Here is a 14,975-nt window from a genome sequence, read left to right on the forward strand (position 1 = left end):
TGGAAGGGGAGCAGTTTATTCACACAAATAGGTATAGCACAGTTACTGGAGTAACTTAGTAAACAACAAATTAGCAGTGGCATTATTATTATACTTTTCAACTCACTAGAGTATTTTCAGCCTTTCTAGAAAGTCTGGATCACCAGTGGGACTACTAAGAGAATCTTTTAAAAGGAAATTTAAAGGTAGACTCCCTAGGTACCCTGTGAGTAAAAGTATTTGCAAACTGTATATAACACTAATTTTAACTCAAATGCCACTTCCAGATATTTTCGATAGAAGAGTGTTTATAGTAAATTAAGATGATAGTTTTTTAAAAAGCATAATGTTAAATATCTGAAGACTTGTTGCCAATGTATGATTTCTCTCCATGGGACTTCGGAAAGAGTAGTTTTTAACAAAGCTGCTGCATGTTGTATTTTATACACAGTATTATATATATTACTTACGGTACATAAAAATTTGTTTTCAGACCTCAAATATTTTTCATGAAATAACTCCTTTAAGGAGGAGATGATTCTTAAAAACAAGTGTTTGTTTCTTATAGGTTCGAACAAGGTCAGTTGGTGAATGTGTAGCATTCTATTATATGTGGAAAAAATCTGAACGTTACGATTTCTTTGCTCAGCAAACACGATTTGGAAAAAAGAAATATAATCTTCATCCTGGTGTAACGTGAGTTTATTTTTTCTGTTGAGTCATTAATTTTTGCTCTTGAATTTCTCTTGAGAAAATTGTAATTTTTAGAATCTTTTTCAGTAGGGTAAGAGTTTACATTAGTTTTATCCATTTGTAGACATATTGTCATAGGGCTTTTAGACTTTTCAGTGTCTTATGAAACAAATTAACAATTCATATTGCTTGAGACAATACATGAAAGCAAGTATTTTAATTTCTATTCCGTTCAGTATAAGCACGTAGTTTTAATCTAGTAATACTTATGAGCACAGTGAGAATAGGAAAGAGACTCTTTTCAAAAGCTATAGGGCTGGTATGCCTAATAGAGGCCCTTTAAGAAGGAATGGAAATTAGTATTTTTCTTTGTCCAGTCTACTTTTGATCCGTTCCCAAGCACCAAAATCTGTTAGTTTCATTTAGTCTAGCTTTGGGAAAAAAACTATCCCCGCTAAGTACATAGAGTATTAAATAAACCACACCCTTCAATCTTGTCTCTCTTTGAGTTGCTCTAAAATGCTGATGAGTTGTTAAGATGGAATTAACTTTACTACTATCCTTGATTATTTCCTGCTGCTTACAAAATAAAAATAATGCTAAGTTGTGACTTCATTTGGTCAGCGTGTACCAGTAAAGTTCTCATGGTTCTCCAAATAACTGCCTTTGAAAAATGGGCTTTATATGAATTTTCGACTGTGCTTTTGCAAACTCATAGGCTAGACTATGTCTTGGTCATGTTCACTTACAGGTGTTTCTGCTGGTCACTTCCTTGGAGGATCACTCTATATTCCAAAGCAAAATTATCTAAGAGGGAATAAATGGGTATGATTGCCCTTGGAAATCATGGGACATTAGACTCTGTGCCTCATCCCCCATTATTCAAAGCTCATGATGGCTAAAGTGGAATTTCATACATAGTATTCCAAATTTTATCTAATTGCTTAATGTTATAAATTTATAGTTTATTTTTTTCTGGATGGTTTATTGGTGATAATGAGATATAATGATGTAGAACTAGATATAGCGATTTATTCTTCAGAGTATTTCTTAAAATAGTTTTCAAGCTATTCTACAGGGAAAAGCACTAGTAACATCTTTCATTTTTTTCACCCATTTCAGAAATATTGTTCACACACGAACTACAGGCAATCTGTCGTCACCAGCAGTAAGAACATAAGAATTTCCATGCTGGGTCAGACCCATGGTTCATCCAGTTTTCTCTTTCAGAAAGCATCACCAAGGGAAGTGTTGTGGGCTGGCTTAGTTGGTCCTCTGTGCTGTCAAGCTCAACAGGTTAGGTAGGGATGGGCTGCCAAACATTTTAGTTTCTCTAATAATCCCTCCATAGCTTCTGGAAACTTTTTGAAGATCCTTATATCTGTGACCTTGATTCTTAAGTATTCAGTAGGTGGAGTAGATGCAGTTAAAAGTAATCCCTGTATCATCTCTTTTCTCATGCTTTTAAGATTTTACAGTGGTCCCCTGGTATAATAGTATGAGGTGAACAATTGTTGTTTTTTCCCCATAGGTGAGAATCCTATGATGGTTTTATGGGTTGTGGGCTTCAGTAATGTCTCCTGTAGGTGTTTCATAAAATTATGTTCGTTTTTTTTTAACTGAACTGTAATTTTTTTTTACTCCTACTTCTCCCTTTTAGCTCTGGTACATCTTCTAAAAGAAGCTGTGACAGACTATATGTTATTGCCCAAATGGGGAGAAAAATTGGTTTTCTGTAAACATGGAGATTCTTTCATAGTTTGCTTCCAGAACCACCTCCTGTTAATAGTTATACTTCCAGTGCACAGAACATTTATTATAAGACAGAAATTTGAATGAGTTTTCTCATCTTCCTTTTTTAGTCAAAATCCATAATTAGAACACATTATCCTAAAAGATATTTGTTCATTTTTCTGTTACATTTTTACCTTCTGTTTGTTCACCAGAATGAAGCACATTTGCTGTTTTTATGCCTTACAAACAGCCTTTGCAAGATCCTCCTGCAGATTGTCTGTAGTCATTACCTGGAAGAATTGGTAGCCATATGCAAATTAGAGATTTTACTATAAGAGCCTTTAAGTAATATTTTTAAAGTAATAGTTAATCAACCCTCCATAGTTCTGATTATCGGAATGCTACTCCGACCTCCTGTATGGCCCACCTAACTCTTTTCCTTCCTTAAGCATTGTGGATGCCATTAATCCTTAAGAAATAATAATTTCTTTCACAGTATCATTGAAGAATCTAGTCAACTCTAGCTTCCTTTGCTTGGCTTTTCTTCACATCCTCCATTATCCATTCCTGTCATACCAAATTTATTTCCAGCAATTCTCATGGTGTATCATCTGTTCTTATTAGTCTTAGCTTCTGAATCCCTTGGGCATTCATACTCATTTGTGTTTTTTGTGTGCTTCAAATTCATTACATGATTGTTCTGGAGTTACGGTGAATGGCATAAAGCTGAAGGGAGAACTAAAACACCATCAGATTTAATTCCCTCTATTTATAGGTGAGGAAAATTAGGAAGGCCTAGAATGTTAAATTTTTTTTTAATTTTTTTTTAATTTTTATTTATTTATGATAGTCACACAGAGAGAGAGAGGCAGAGACATAGGCAGAGGGAGAAGCAGGCTCCATGCACTGGGAGCCCGACGTGGGACTCGATCCCGGGTCTCCCGGATCGCGCCCTGGGCCAAAGGCAGGCGCCAAACCGCTGCGCCACCCAGGGATCCCCTAGAATGTTAAATTGATTAGGTCATGATTATATACATTTCTTTGATGTGTGTTTTGTACTTCAAGCTGTTGAAAGCTTCGTGTCCCTTTATTATATTCTCATAACCTAGGGGACAGTGTGATCTTGTAGTTTGACATTACAGCTATATTTAATCATCTATTCTTAGACTATTACCACAGACTTTCAGTAAAATCCTAAGCCTTTCCACTGTTTATTTCTTATCCACATTCTTACTTCCAAACTCAGAAATTCTAAAGATTTATCTTAATATTTCTATTATAATTATTCTGAAGGAATTTTAAAATACGGTTTTTAAGGTTTTCTTGAGCTTCTATTCTTTGCCATGCACAGCTTAGGCACAGGTGGTGCAGTGAACAAAGACTAAAATTCCTGCCTTTGGGAAATTAGTCCAGCACTGGTATCAGCAGACTTTCTCTGTAAAGAGCTAGAGTATGTATTTTAGGCTTTGTGGGCCTTCAGTTCTCTTGTAACCACCCAGCTCTGCTGTTGTGCAGTCATAGATATTATGTAAATGAGTGGGTGTGGCTGTATCCCATCAGAATACCATTCACAAAATTGTGGCCAGCCTGCAAGCCATAGTTTGCTGACCTTGATTTTGGTGACTTCATAGCACTCATAGTTTACAAAACTACTTTCTTGCACGCATCTTGTATAACAACCCTGTGTGGTACATACATACATGATGTTCTAGGTAAAGACACTAAACCTCAGAGATGAGTATTTAGCCCAGATCTTCTAACCCCAACCCAAAGTCACTTAACTGCGGCTGTCCTCCCATGACATATAGTTCAGGAATGACTTAGGGAAGAAGTCAGTTCACCTCTAATATGCTGGCAAAGCCAGCAGGTAAGGTCAGTAACATAGCTTTTAATAGCTCAGATCTAGCGGAAAGTAATACAGGAGATATCCAGGAATGTTCAGGGAAGTGATTCATTGGTAGGCCCTCATTTGTCTTTCAGGTATTGCTATAGCTATCACATAAATAGGAGCTTTAAAATTCCAATCTGTGTTTGTGCAGAAATTGCTTTGTACTCCTGATTGGCATCATCCCTCTCTTCACTTAGAGATCCTCTGATTTTAGTTGAGCCACTCTGAGCACTAGTCTATAATTTTAAAAGCTTTAAAACTTCCTATTGGGGTCTAAAATTTGCTAGTTTAAAGCCCTTATGCTTTTTTCCAACAAACATGTAACCAAAAGAAGCTTTCCATTAAATGTTCAGATCCTGGTGGGGTAGATGAGGCACTGGAATGAATGGAAGTGAAAATTAGGACATATTTATTAATAAAAGTCTTTTAAAGTTAACCTGAATTTTAATTTTCAGCTTTTTTTAATGTAAGAAAATAATTATTTTTTCACTTAATTTTAAGGGATTACATGGATCGGCTTCTAGATGAAAGTGAAAGTGCTGCTTCTAGTCGAGCACCGTCCCCTCCCCCAACTGCCTCAAACAGTAGTAACAGCCAGTCTGAGAAAGAAGATGGCACGATAAGCAATAGTAATCAGAATGGTAAGCAACCAAAGAAGCACTTGTTTATTCTTAATGAAGGGCACTTTTCCTTTAGTAGTCAGGGCAGTATGGTTTGTATTAAACTTCCAAAGCCAAGAGTTGTAAAAATAATAATTGTAAATACCTATGGAACGAATATACATAATACCAGCATACATATGTACTAACACAGAATACAAATTGGAAAGAATTCCTGTTGACATCACTAAAAACTTAAGTTGAATAAAAATAAACCATCAACAGTGATTTTCTTTTAATTAATTTATTCTTCTTGAGTAGCATCGATTTTCTTAATCAGTTGGGATGCTTGGATAGAATGTTCTTGTTAACTCTTAGACGGAAATGCCAGCCATGTCACATCAGAAGTACACAAAGCTGTAACACTTTATCAGGAAAGTACTTTAAGCATTTGGTGGAAAGAAGTAGATAACAAGGGCATGGTTTTGTATAGTTTTCTCTCTGATAGTGTAATAACCTTGAAGGATGAGAAAAGATAAAGCAGGTGTCAGGCTCTGCATTAATACAGTATGGAAACATTTCTGTTTTTATCTCTGCGAGAAAGAAGCAAATGACATTCCATTATGTTTGAGGTTCGGGTAATGTTCTTATTTGAAATACAATGGACCAAAGATCACTGTGTTCATGAGTAACACCTAGTCAGAGAATTATTTTGATTTCTACTTTAATTAAAATAGTTTTCCTCAGTAAGACAGTGGCCAAGCAGAGAGTAATAAAGCCTTTCACTCCTCTTAAGGAGGAAAGTGGTGAATTAGAGATAAGCTCTGCACACCTACATTCTGATGTAACAGTCTTAGGAGAGGGCCAGTGGAGAGCTAACCTCCCCGACAGAAACTAGAACAACAACACTGTGAACGATTATCCCCTGACCTTTGGTATCACACTGGCATTACTGGAATGAATATACTTTGTTCATTTGATGACCCCGCTCTATTCCCTCACCACGTTCCCCTAAGAACAAGTGAAACAAACAGAGAGGGCCCAGCAGCCGTTTTCTGGTATAAAGTAAGAAGCTAAGACTCTGAACTTCGGACTACAGGTGGAAGCTCAGGGAGGCATAGTTGTTTACTACTTTGGTCTTTTCCTGTTTGCTCATAACACCAAATTGTTTCTTTCTTTGTTTTCTTTTTTAACCATTTGATTAGAACGTGCAGTTAAACTAATAAGGTTTTAAATTACCTATAAATTATTCAGTAGCCCAGAAGCCATTCACCCACGTACCCACAGCCAAGATTCTTGGGTCTTTTCAAGGAAAGGAAGGAATTCTTCAGTGAAGTTCCTCTTTCATTAAGGAGCCTAGTATCTTGAAATCTTACTTTTTACCTTCTCACAGGGGTTTTTGGGCTTACTATAATAGTATCGTTCCTTCTGTATCATGGTGCATAATCCCCCTGTGCATTTATGATTTGAGTGTACTTTTGAGTTGGGGGCATAGAATATTTTCTTTGACCAAAATGTAATATTTGAGGCTCATCCTTGATACCAAATATTGTTCTAATAATTAAAATTTACTTACCTCCAGTGGCACATTCTATATTTTACATTACATACCCAAAATGTCTACTCCATTTCCCAGTCAACTCTAACATGCTTTTTTTACTGTAACTTTTAGTAAATAATTCTTTCTTTTCTTACCTGTTTCGGAGGAATTTGTGTTTGCTTTTATCACTTTTAAATATATGTTTGGACAGTGCAAGCATTAATTTTTTTAACATTGTGGCCAATTATTTCAATCCATTTAGATAAATAAAATGTGTGATCTTTACCCGTAAAGCACAATACCCATGGATTTACTTAAAAATAAAAGTGATGTCATTTTATATGGCAATAGAAAACTCACGCTTCTATAGATGGTCATTTTTTTTTTTTACATAGTTTTAGAAAGTTATAACCATTTTGCTAATTTGTCCACATCTTGGCTTTAATTCGGCTTATTTTAGACTCTTAGACTGAGTGCTTATTTGTTATATAACACCAACATGCTCCTAATATATGCCAAAATGTTAATTCTTTACATTTATTAACTTAATTTTCATAGCAACCCTGTAAGTCCCTTATTATCCTCATTGTGATATGTGATGAAACTGAGGTACAAAGAATGTAAATAACTTTTGCCCAAAGTGATGCAGTTACTCAGTAAATAGAACCAGGGTTCAGACCATAGGTATACATAGATTTGATACCTCTCATCATTGATGAAAAGCTTTTTTACAATAGCTGTTTTAGAATAGTTTACAGAGTTAACTTTTTAATACTAGCAGTTTCACTTAATGTTCTTCCAATGTAGGGATGTCATCTAATGGACCAGGGGAAATGTTGAACAAAGAAGAAATCAAAGTTGAGGGGTTACATGTTAACGGACCAGCAGGTGGAAATAAGAGACCACTTCATGCAGATATGGATACTAATGGTTATGAAACAGACAACCTTACCACTGACCAAAAACTTGGCCATATGACTGCAAGAAATGAAAATGATTTTGATGAGAAAAGTGAGAGACCTGCCAAAAGGCGAAGGGTAAACAGCAATGGAAAAGAAAGTCCAGGTTCTTCAGAATTTTTCCAAGAAGCAATGTCACATGGAAAATTTGAAGAACTTGAAAACACAGATGACTAAATCTTAAACTTATTTTACTTTCTTTGGAGTAAAATCTGGTGTGACTAAAATTTTCAGGGTTGATGGGTTACCTTAAAAAGTTGATTTCCTTGAAACAGTTGGTTAAAATTTTGAAAATTTGAATTGAGTCCTAACTTTAGTAAATAAGATTTCATAATTCTGCCCTTTGTAGACTTTTTACTTTAAAAAGTGTAAAGACTTTGTTAAGGATATAACAAATAGTTTAGTAAATCTGAATGAACTACAGAAATATCTGTACCTTCTCATTTGCTGTATTAATCTTAAAAGCTCACTTACAGGTACTTTTTGCTTAGTTTGATGGCAGAGAAGAAAAAACCAAGTTCAAATTTCTGTTTGACACCAGTTTCTCTGAGTTTCTTGAAATGTCTTTATTTTTTATAAGAGACATTTTTCTCTCCATACAAATTGAGTGTCATTATTAAGGAAACCCTTATGAATCCTGAAAGTTATGCTAGCATGATTTTTTTATATATAGAAGTTTAAAAATAAACCAAGTCAGGTTTGTATATGTAAAATTGTTGACATCAATGATGTCTTTCCATATTCTTATCTGGGCTTAAGAAATACATTCTGTATTTTTCCAGATTCTTTGTAGCCTTTGAAAGATTTTTACAGTACATATGTCTTGACTGAACTGTCCTTTCTTAATACAAAAGCTTGTATAATTTTCTTAACTTGTACAGTTGGTAAACTTTTATGAGAGGAATTGATATTCTGAGTCTGTCAGCTTTCATTTTATTTTGCTAAGGTTTTTCTAATGAATTTTTAAGTGTTTGTGTAGTAACTAAGTCATGTTTCTTATACAGGTGGTAAAAGCATTCATAAAGGATTGTGAAAATTTGTTTTTTCAAATTTCTACTTAAGGACAAATAGTTTGAGAATTTTGAAATTAAGCATGATACCTAGATTGCATAGTTGTTTTGCGTTTGCTATAATTTTGAAAATTATTTTTGAAGCAAGACAAAAGTTTATTGTTGGCTTAAGTGCTTCAATATATCATGCTGACCAGAATCCTGTTCGGTTATTTTTATATGCATTATAAAATTTCCCATTTTTGCATTAACTAAACCGGGGAAAAGGTCAAGCAATATTTAGATATTGGCACACACAAGGAGTTGGCAGGTAACAAATTGATTTTATGAGGAAAAAGTGATGACGTGAGCATATTTCCAAAATGAAAATAAGATGTAGGACCAGTGCTCTGTGTGATTACAGATAGGATCATCCATTTGCATAGCCTTGCAAGAGTGCCATTTTATTTTTAGTGCAAAATTCTTGTTAAAAATGTAGTTTTATACAGCTGATAGACCAACCTATATCCAAACTTTTATAAAAGATTATTAACTATTCTTGTTTTTTTCACACAGGCATACCCCAAATGCTTCTACTGATTCATTTTCAGCCATCAGTTCAAGAGCCAATGCCTTTTTAAAATAAATCTTCTGTGGTCTTGTTTTTAATGGCTCAACTGTTTCATGCAATTGAGTAAAGGTTTGCACTGAGAAGTTATGATTTAGGCCTTACCCTCATGAAGTATTACTATTAACATATGTTCAGACTGCTTCCTTCCACCAATGTGAACAACTCTTTTCCCCAAACAGTGTTAAAAAGCCACTTTACAACACTTGACTTCATATAGTGCACATTCACTGTTACATACCATATATGAGTAAATCAAAGTTTTGGGTGGAAGTGTTGAGAAGCTTGAATTTTTTGTTGTTTTTGTTTTACCTACAATATCAATTTATCCAGAATGGCAGCTTTAGCAGATGGTCACAGTCACAATCCAGTTTCTGAATCAGTTTTTATTACACGAATCCAAAGTATCCTAGCTCCTAGTTCTTTGTCAAAGATGGTCTATCGAAGTGTTTCACAATGAAGAGTGATGCTGTACTTTTTAAGTCGTTGCAGTAGAGATGCTATTTTCACCTTTTTTTAAAGATGCATTTTGTTTGCAGGTTTGTGAAGTTCTTGGAAACTAAAATTACAGGAACGTTTTTAGTAAATTCTCAGGCATGTTTGCAAATATGGCACATGTATACTTATTAGGAGATTTTACTTTTCTTAATCTTACCTTTTTAAAGTATGCCTAATGAAAGACATTCCACTATTACAATACATAATGCTCAGCTTTTTGTGAAGAATATTTAATTGTATTTTGTGTTTATGCAGGTATTTCACACAGTACTTTGTTCTTCATAATGCAGCCACTATAACTTGATAAGTCATTGCACTACTTTAAAACTTTTAGTAATATCATGAATTTAATTTGCTTTAAGATTTAGTACATTTCATAACTCTTGAACTCTTAACAAACTGCATTGGGAAAAGAAGCCTTTGTTAATAGTTAGTTTCCCCCACCCCATACCCACCCTCAGCAAAGCACTATCATTTTCATTTGAAATGGTATTCTGTTTTATAATGTGTTTTCAAATAGAGTTCAGAATCTGCAACTCAGTTCAACACAAATCTGTTGAGCTTTAAAAATGTATTTGAATATTTAAATAGGCATTAAAATTATGAGTTAGATGTTTTTAAATTTATGCATAGTAGTTTTGCACTGTAAAATAATTCCCTTTTCCCATTCCCTGTCTGCCATTCTGAATATGCTTATTAAAATATTTTTTTAAACATACTTGTCTACATAATACCGTGTGGATGATTTTCATTAGATTGATTCACTAGGTTTTAATTACAGATTTTGTTTGTATAATATACATTGGTCACAATGCAAATAAGTATAATCTGTGTTCCTTCTTCTCCTAGATACATCATATGAACCAGTGTTTGAGTGGTTGACTGTAGAGTGGGCTAAATGTGTTTCTGCACACTAGCTAGAACTTGCTTGTAGAGTTCAGGTAGTTCTAAAATACATAGTTTTGCTCTTTTGTCTCTGGAAAAATGGATTTTGGATTAATTTAAGGACTATACACTTAGAGTTTATTTTTATTATTTTAATTTATTATTTACTTTTATTTATCTATCCATTCATTCATTCATTTAGGGGTGGGGAAGGCCAGAGGGAAAGGGAGAGAATCAGACCCAACACAGGGCTCTTATCTCAAGGACCCTGAGATCATGACCTTATCCAAAATCAAGAGTTGGACTGAGCCACCCATGTGCCCCTACACTTAAACTTTTTTTTTTTTTTTAAGATTTATTTATTCATTCATGAGAGAGAGAGAGAGGCAGAAACACAGGCAGGGGAGAAGCAGGCTCCATGCAGGGAGCCTGACCTGGGACTGCATCCCAGGTCTCCAGGATCACACCCTGGGCTGAAGGCGGCGCTAAACCGCTGAGCCACTGGGCTGCCCTACACTTAAACTTTTTAAAGAATGAGGAGATCTGGACCCTGAAGTGGTTTTTCTCAGAATTTTAAGAGATCAAGCAGAGAGTGGCACCAGACTAACCTGAACCATAGTAAATTCCTGACCAGAAAGAAAAGATCTAGTCGAACTTGTTCCAAAAAGGGACATTTTAATAATTTACTACTTCATGTCAGCAGTTGTGCTTTGGCTGAGTAAACATGGGAGATCTGTTCTGGCTAGGAGCTAATAGCGCTAGTCATTCTGAGTATGAATATTGTTAGTCCTCTCCTAACATGTATTTGTGGTTGGTGGAAGTTTATTTGGATGGTTGGTTATTTGAAACAGCCTGAATTATGAGCTTCATGAACTGCTTTGCCACATACCTCTCTATGTCACTGTCTGCCTTTGTCCACCAGTGTTTATAGTAGGCATTTGCATTTAGGAACATAGAATAAACACCTGAACTGCCCATCTGTAAAAAGATAAAACTAAGTCAGTATCACAGGGTTGTGTTGGGATTTAAAAATCAGACATTAAGAAAAAAAAATCACATAAGAAATCTCTCTACAGACCACTAGATAAAGATCCAGCAGTAGTATACAGGTCTACAGCCCCTTATCCAAAATTCTTGTGGCCAGGATTGTTCAGATTTTAGAGAGGTACTATGTTTTAAAGAACATCCGTATCCAGGTCTAGAACCTATGGTTAAAAACACTTGTCCACCATAAAATGTATTCATATTCACACACATTTCAGGTCAGCTGCTGCTGACAATTGAGTTTGGCAACAAATTCAAAAACCTTGGCTTTCAGAATCACGAGCTTATAGCAGCCTTCAAATTTCGCTAGTGCTCACTAGCAGTTGATTCCAATTTCCTTTACTTTGCTATGTAACTGGCAAAGAGGCACGTAAATAGGGAACCAAACTAGCAAGGTGTGTTTTGGTATGTACAGCAGCTCCAGCTGAACTCTGCACGCTCTGCACCTTCTTTTTTTTTTTTTTTTTGAATTTTTATTTATGATAGAGAGACAGAGGCAGAGACACAGGCAGAGGGAGAAGCAGGCTCCATGCACCGGGAGCCTGACGTGGGATTCGATCCCGGGTCTCCAGGATTGCGCCCTGGGCCAAAGGCAGGCGCTAAACCACTGCACCACCCAGGGATCCCCGCTCTGCACCTTCTAAAGTGCTAACAAGTACTCTGTAAATGAAGCAACTGGTGAGAGGAGCCTGCCAAAATCCAAATGTGACCCTTTTGGGGCCTCCCAGAGTCCTCTCATTTTACAGAAGGGAAAACCTTAGGCCCAAAATGGAAAAATGACTTTTCCAACAAGACTCAGCTGCTTAGACAAAGTCCGATTCCTCTGTACTTTTTCTTCATGGTACTTAATAGTTTATAATTCTGTACTTCTGGCTAGAGCCATGGCCAATCTGTCCTATGGCCATGGAAGTGAATCACTAGCCATCTTTTAGTCAACCCATCATTGTGGCTAGGCAAGTGGCTCTCATAAGGTGGCAGCTCTTTTTGGATTCATTTGGCTTGAACAGTTGGGGAAGAGGCATTCCCTCAAAAGGATCATGTGTTGGTCACAGAAGAATGTTAATTTGGTGGCTAAAACAAGCCTATTGTTAAGTATTATATATTATTATTCACTGTGCTACACCCTCATCATAAACCAATCCTCACAACATTACAAATCATTACAAATGGGGAAATAGCTGTCTCGGTAAGTTGAAAGACTTAACACTTTGCAATGATCTGCATTTGTTCACCTAGTTTCCTAAGTTACATCTTTGCATTCAAGGAAGATGTGTGTTATAGTGCAGAAAACATGTTATTTGCAAACAACTTGTTCTACCCTTTCCCCTCTCAAATCGGAGTTCTGGAAAGGAAAAAGTCCCCCATGTTGGACAGAAGCTGGTCAGCAGGCTCAGAATAGTTGGAATGCGAGTTCATTCTCTAGCAGGACGTCAGAGGAATGGTTGCACGGGATGTAAAACATGCTGGACTCCATGCATTGAGACCTTCCAGTAGTAGCAACCATCACAGTGTCGAAGTTTGGAATCTGCAGTGCCACCTGCCTTCAAAGGACACCTTGGAGATAGTCACTAAGGACTTAAGCAGTGACCATGAAGGACTGAAGATATTCCCTCTTCTGAAGAAGATTCCTCTTCTATTTTCCAGGCACCATGCAATTCCTGGAAAATGTGGTTTAACCTTAGAGAAGGATTGGGATTGAATTTCCTGCTGGGTAGTGAGATGGGGACTCATCTAATTTGATTTAAAAGAAAAGTAATTTGACATTTTTTTCACACAGGAAGGCAAATTACATTCTGTAAAGCACATTTTATTTTTTTCACAATCACCACTGTTCAACAGTGGAATCTTTCTGTACCTGTTTCCTCACCTCTAAAATAAGAATAAAACTTAACTTTAAAGGACTGTTTAAAAGATTAAAATCCATCCATATGTAAGGTGCTAAGAAAAAATGCCTACCTAGCAGTAGCAAATGCTCAGTAAAATTTTTTTTTACTGTGGCTTAGCAAGTATTCTGTTTGCTATACTTCAAATACTACCTTTTTGGAAAACATTTGGAAACCTAACTTAAATACCCTTAAAATGTTCGTCTTGGTCTCCTGGCATTCAGATGGTCTCCTTGAATATAACAGGCAAAAGAGAAAATCACCACAGCCTTACTTATAAACAAAAATGAGAAACTGATTTCATTATCACCTGTTAATCCTACCTTCTAAAATAATGTTTCTGTATTCTCTGCTTTCACAACTACACCGCAGGATCCCATCATTTCTCACCAGAATGTACAGCAATCTTCTACAGCTGATAAGCTGTACAGTCCTGCCCTTTTTTTGACTCCCATCTGACAGTAATCTGCACAGCATCCTCAGTGATCCTGTTAAGAGTGCAAATCTGATGTATAGTAGTTCCTCAATTTAGGCACACCAAGAGCCAGGGGGCCGAATCTGCCTGGCAACTCTTTTGTTCTAATTGAATGCCTTTAACAGGTACGTACCACAAGCCCTACCACTATGTATTGAATCACTGAGATTCACACTTTTTACCTGCCCAGCCCTTACCTGTAAGATTTGAATTTGTCAACTTCTGACCTACAATCCCAATCCTGCAGCTGGCATGATCTTTCTAAAATGAAGATGAGGCCATATGTCGACCTTGCAATGCTTAAAAATGTAGCCATTAATGAGCTACTCCTTGTCTAGAAGTGTTCATTCAGAAAATATTTACAGTGTAACCACAGTGTGCCCGCTCTGTTTCTAGGTGCCAGGGACACTGCAGTGAACAGAACAGACCAACATCTGTGCCTTCATAAAGCTTAAATTTCATCAAAAGAGACAAGTGCTATAGAGATAAAGCACAGGAGAGGAATAGGGACAATGGTGGGGTACAATTTCAGATAGGCTGGTCATAGAACACCACAGAGATGAGGGCATCTGTTCTAAAGACATTACAGGGGGATGCATTTCAGACATAAGCAGACACAGTGGCCATGGAATGCTAGAAGGCTGTCCCCTCCAATGGCTCCTCAGTTGAATACTAATTGTCCCTCAGGAATCGGCTTAAATGTCATTTCTCTTAGGAAAATTTTCCTACCATTCTCAGGAGGAAATGTATATTCCTCCTATACATTCTTCTGTGTCAGATAGTTTCATGATTCTGTCATCTTTTGTAGATCTTGTCCTCAAAAATACTAACTGGAAAAATTACCTGAAGTATAAACACACAGGATGAGGCATTCCTGAAGAAATTCTCCTTTTGCATTGTCCTAATATAGGGAGGTTATCTGGAATTCTCTGGGAAAAGATTTCAGAATTAAAGTCCGCATTTAAATTTACAGCTGAGGGAAGCTGGAAAAATTCCTTTGACTAAGCCACTATTCGCACAATAGTAAAGTGTTGTAATATGAAAAGACATGATAAAGGCCTAACTCCGTGAAAGAACACAGTAGACTCTCAATAAATAATTGCTTTTCATGCAAACTACTCTCCTTTATTATTCCAATGGCAGCTGCTGCCACAAGAGGGCCCCAGCAGTACAGCTGGAAA

General features: G+C 36.3%; 1 protein-coding gene across 10 annotated transcripts in view; it reads left to right on the forward strand.

The window, feature by feature from the left end:
• Positions 1-10,241, forward strand: part of MIER1 (MIER1 transcriptional regulator) — a 58,471-nt gene extending 48,230 nt beyond the window's left edge. For 6 of the 10 annotated variants that reach the window (XM_055304807.1, XM_055304799.1, XM_055304800.1 and 3 more), the window contains 3 exons: positions 548-675; positions 4,796-4,935; positions 7,241-10,241. In XM_055304807.1, the coding sequence (XP_055160782.1) occupies positions 548-675; positions 4,796-4,935; positions 7,241-7,569 (597 nt within the window). In that variant the 3' untranslated portion in view covers positions 7,570-10,241. The remainder of the gene's footprint in view (positions 1-547; positions 676-4,795; positions 4,936-7,240) is intronic. The other 4 variants (XM_055304798.1, XM_055304804.1, XM_055304806.1 and 1 more) reach the window with 1 other exon arrangement.
• Positions 10,242-14,975: the final 4,734 nt, after the last annotated feature.

Source organism: Nyctereutes procyonoides, unplaced genomic scaffold (genome assembly GCF_905146905.1).
Source record: "Nyctereutes procyonoides isolate TBG_1078 unplaced genomic scaffold, NYPRO_anot_genome, whole genome shotgun sequence".
In the NCBI taxonomy this organism is placed as follows: Eukaryota; Metazoa; Chordata; class Mammalia; order Carnivora; family Canidae; genus Nyctereutes; species Nyctereutes procyonoides.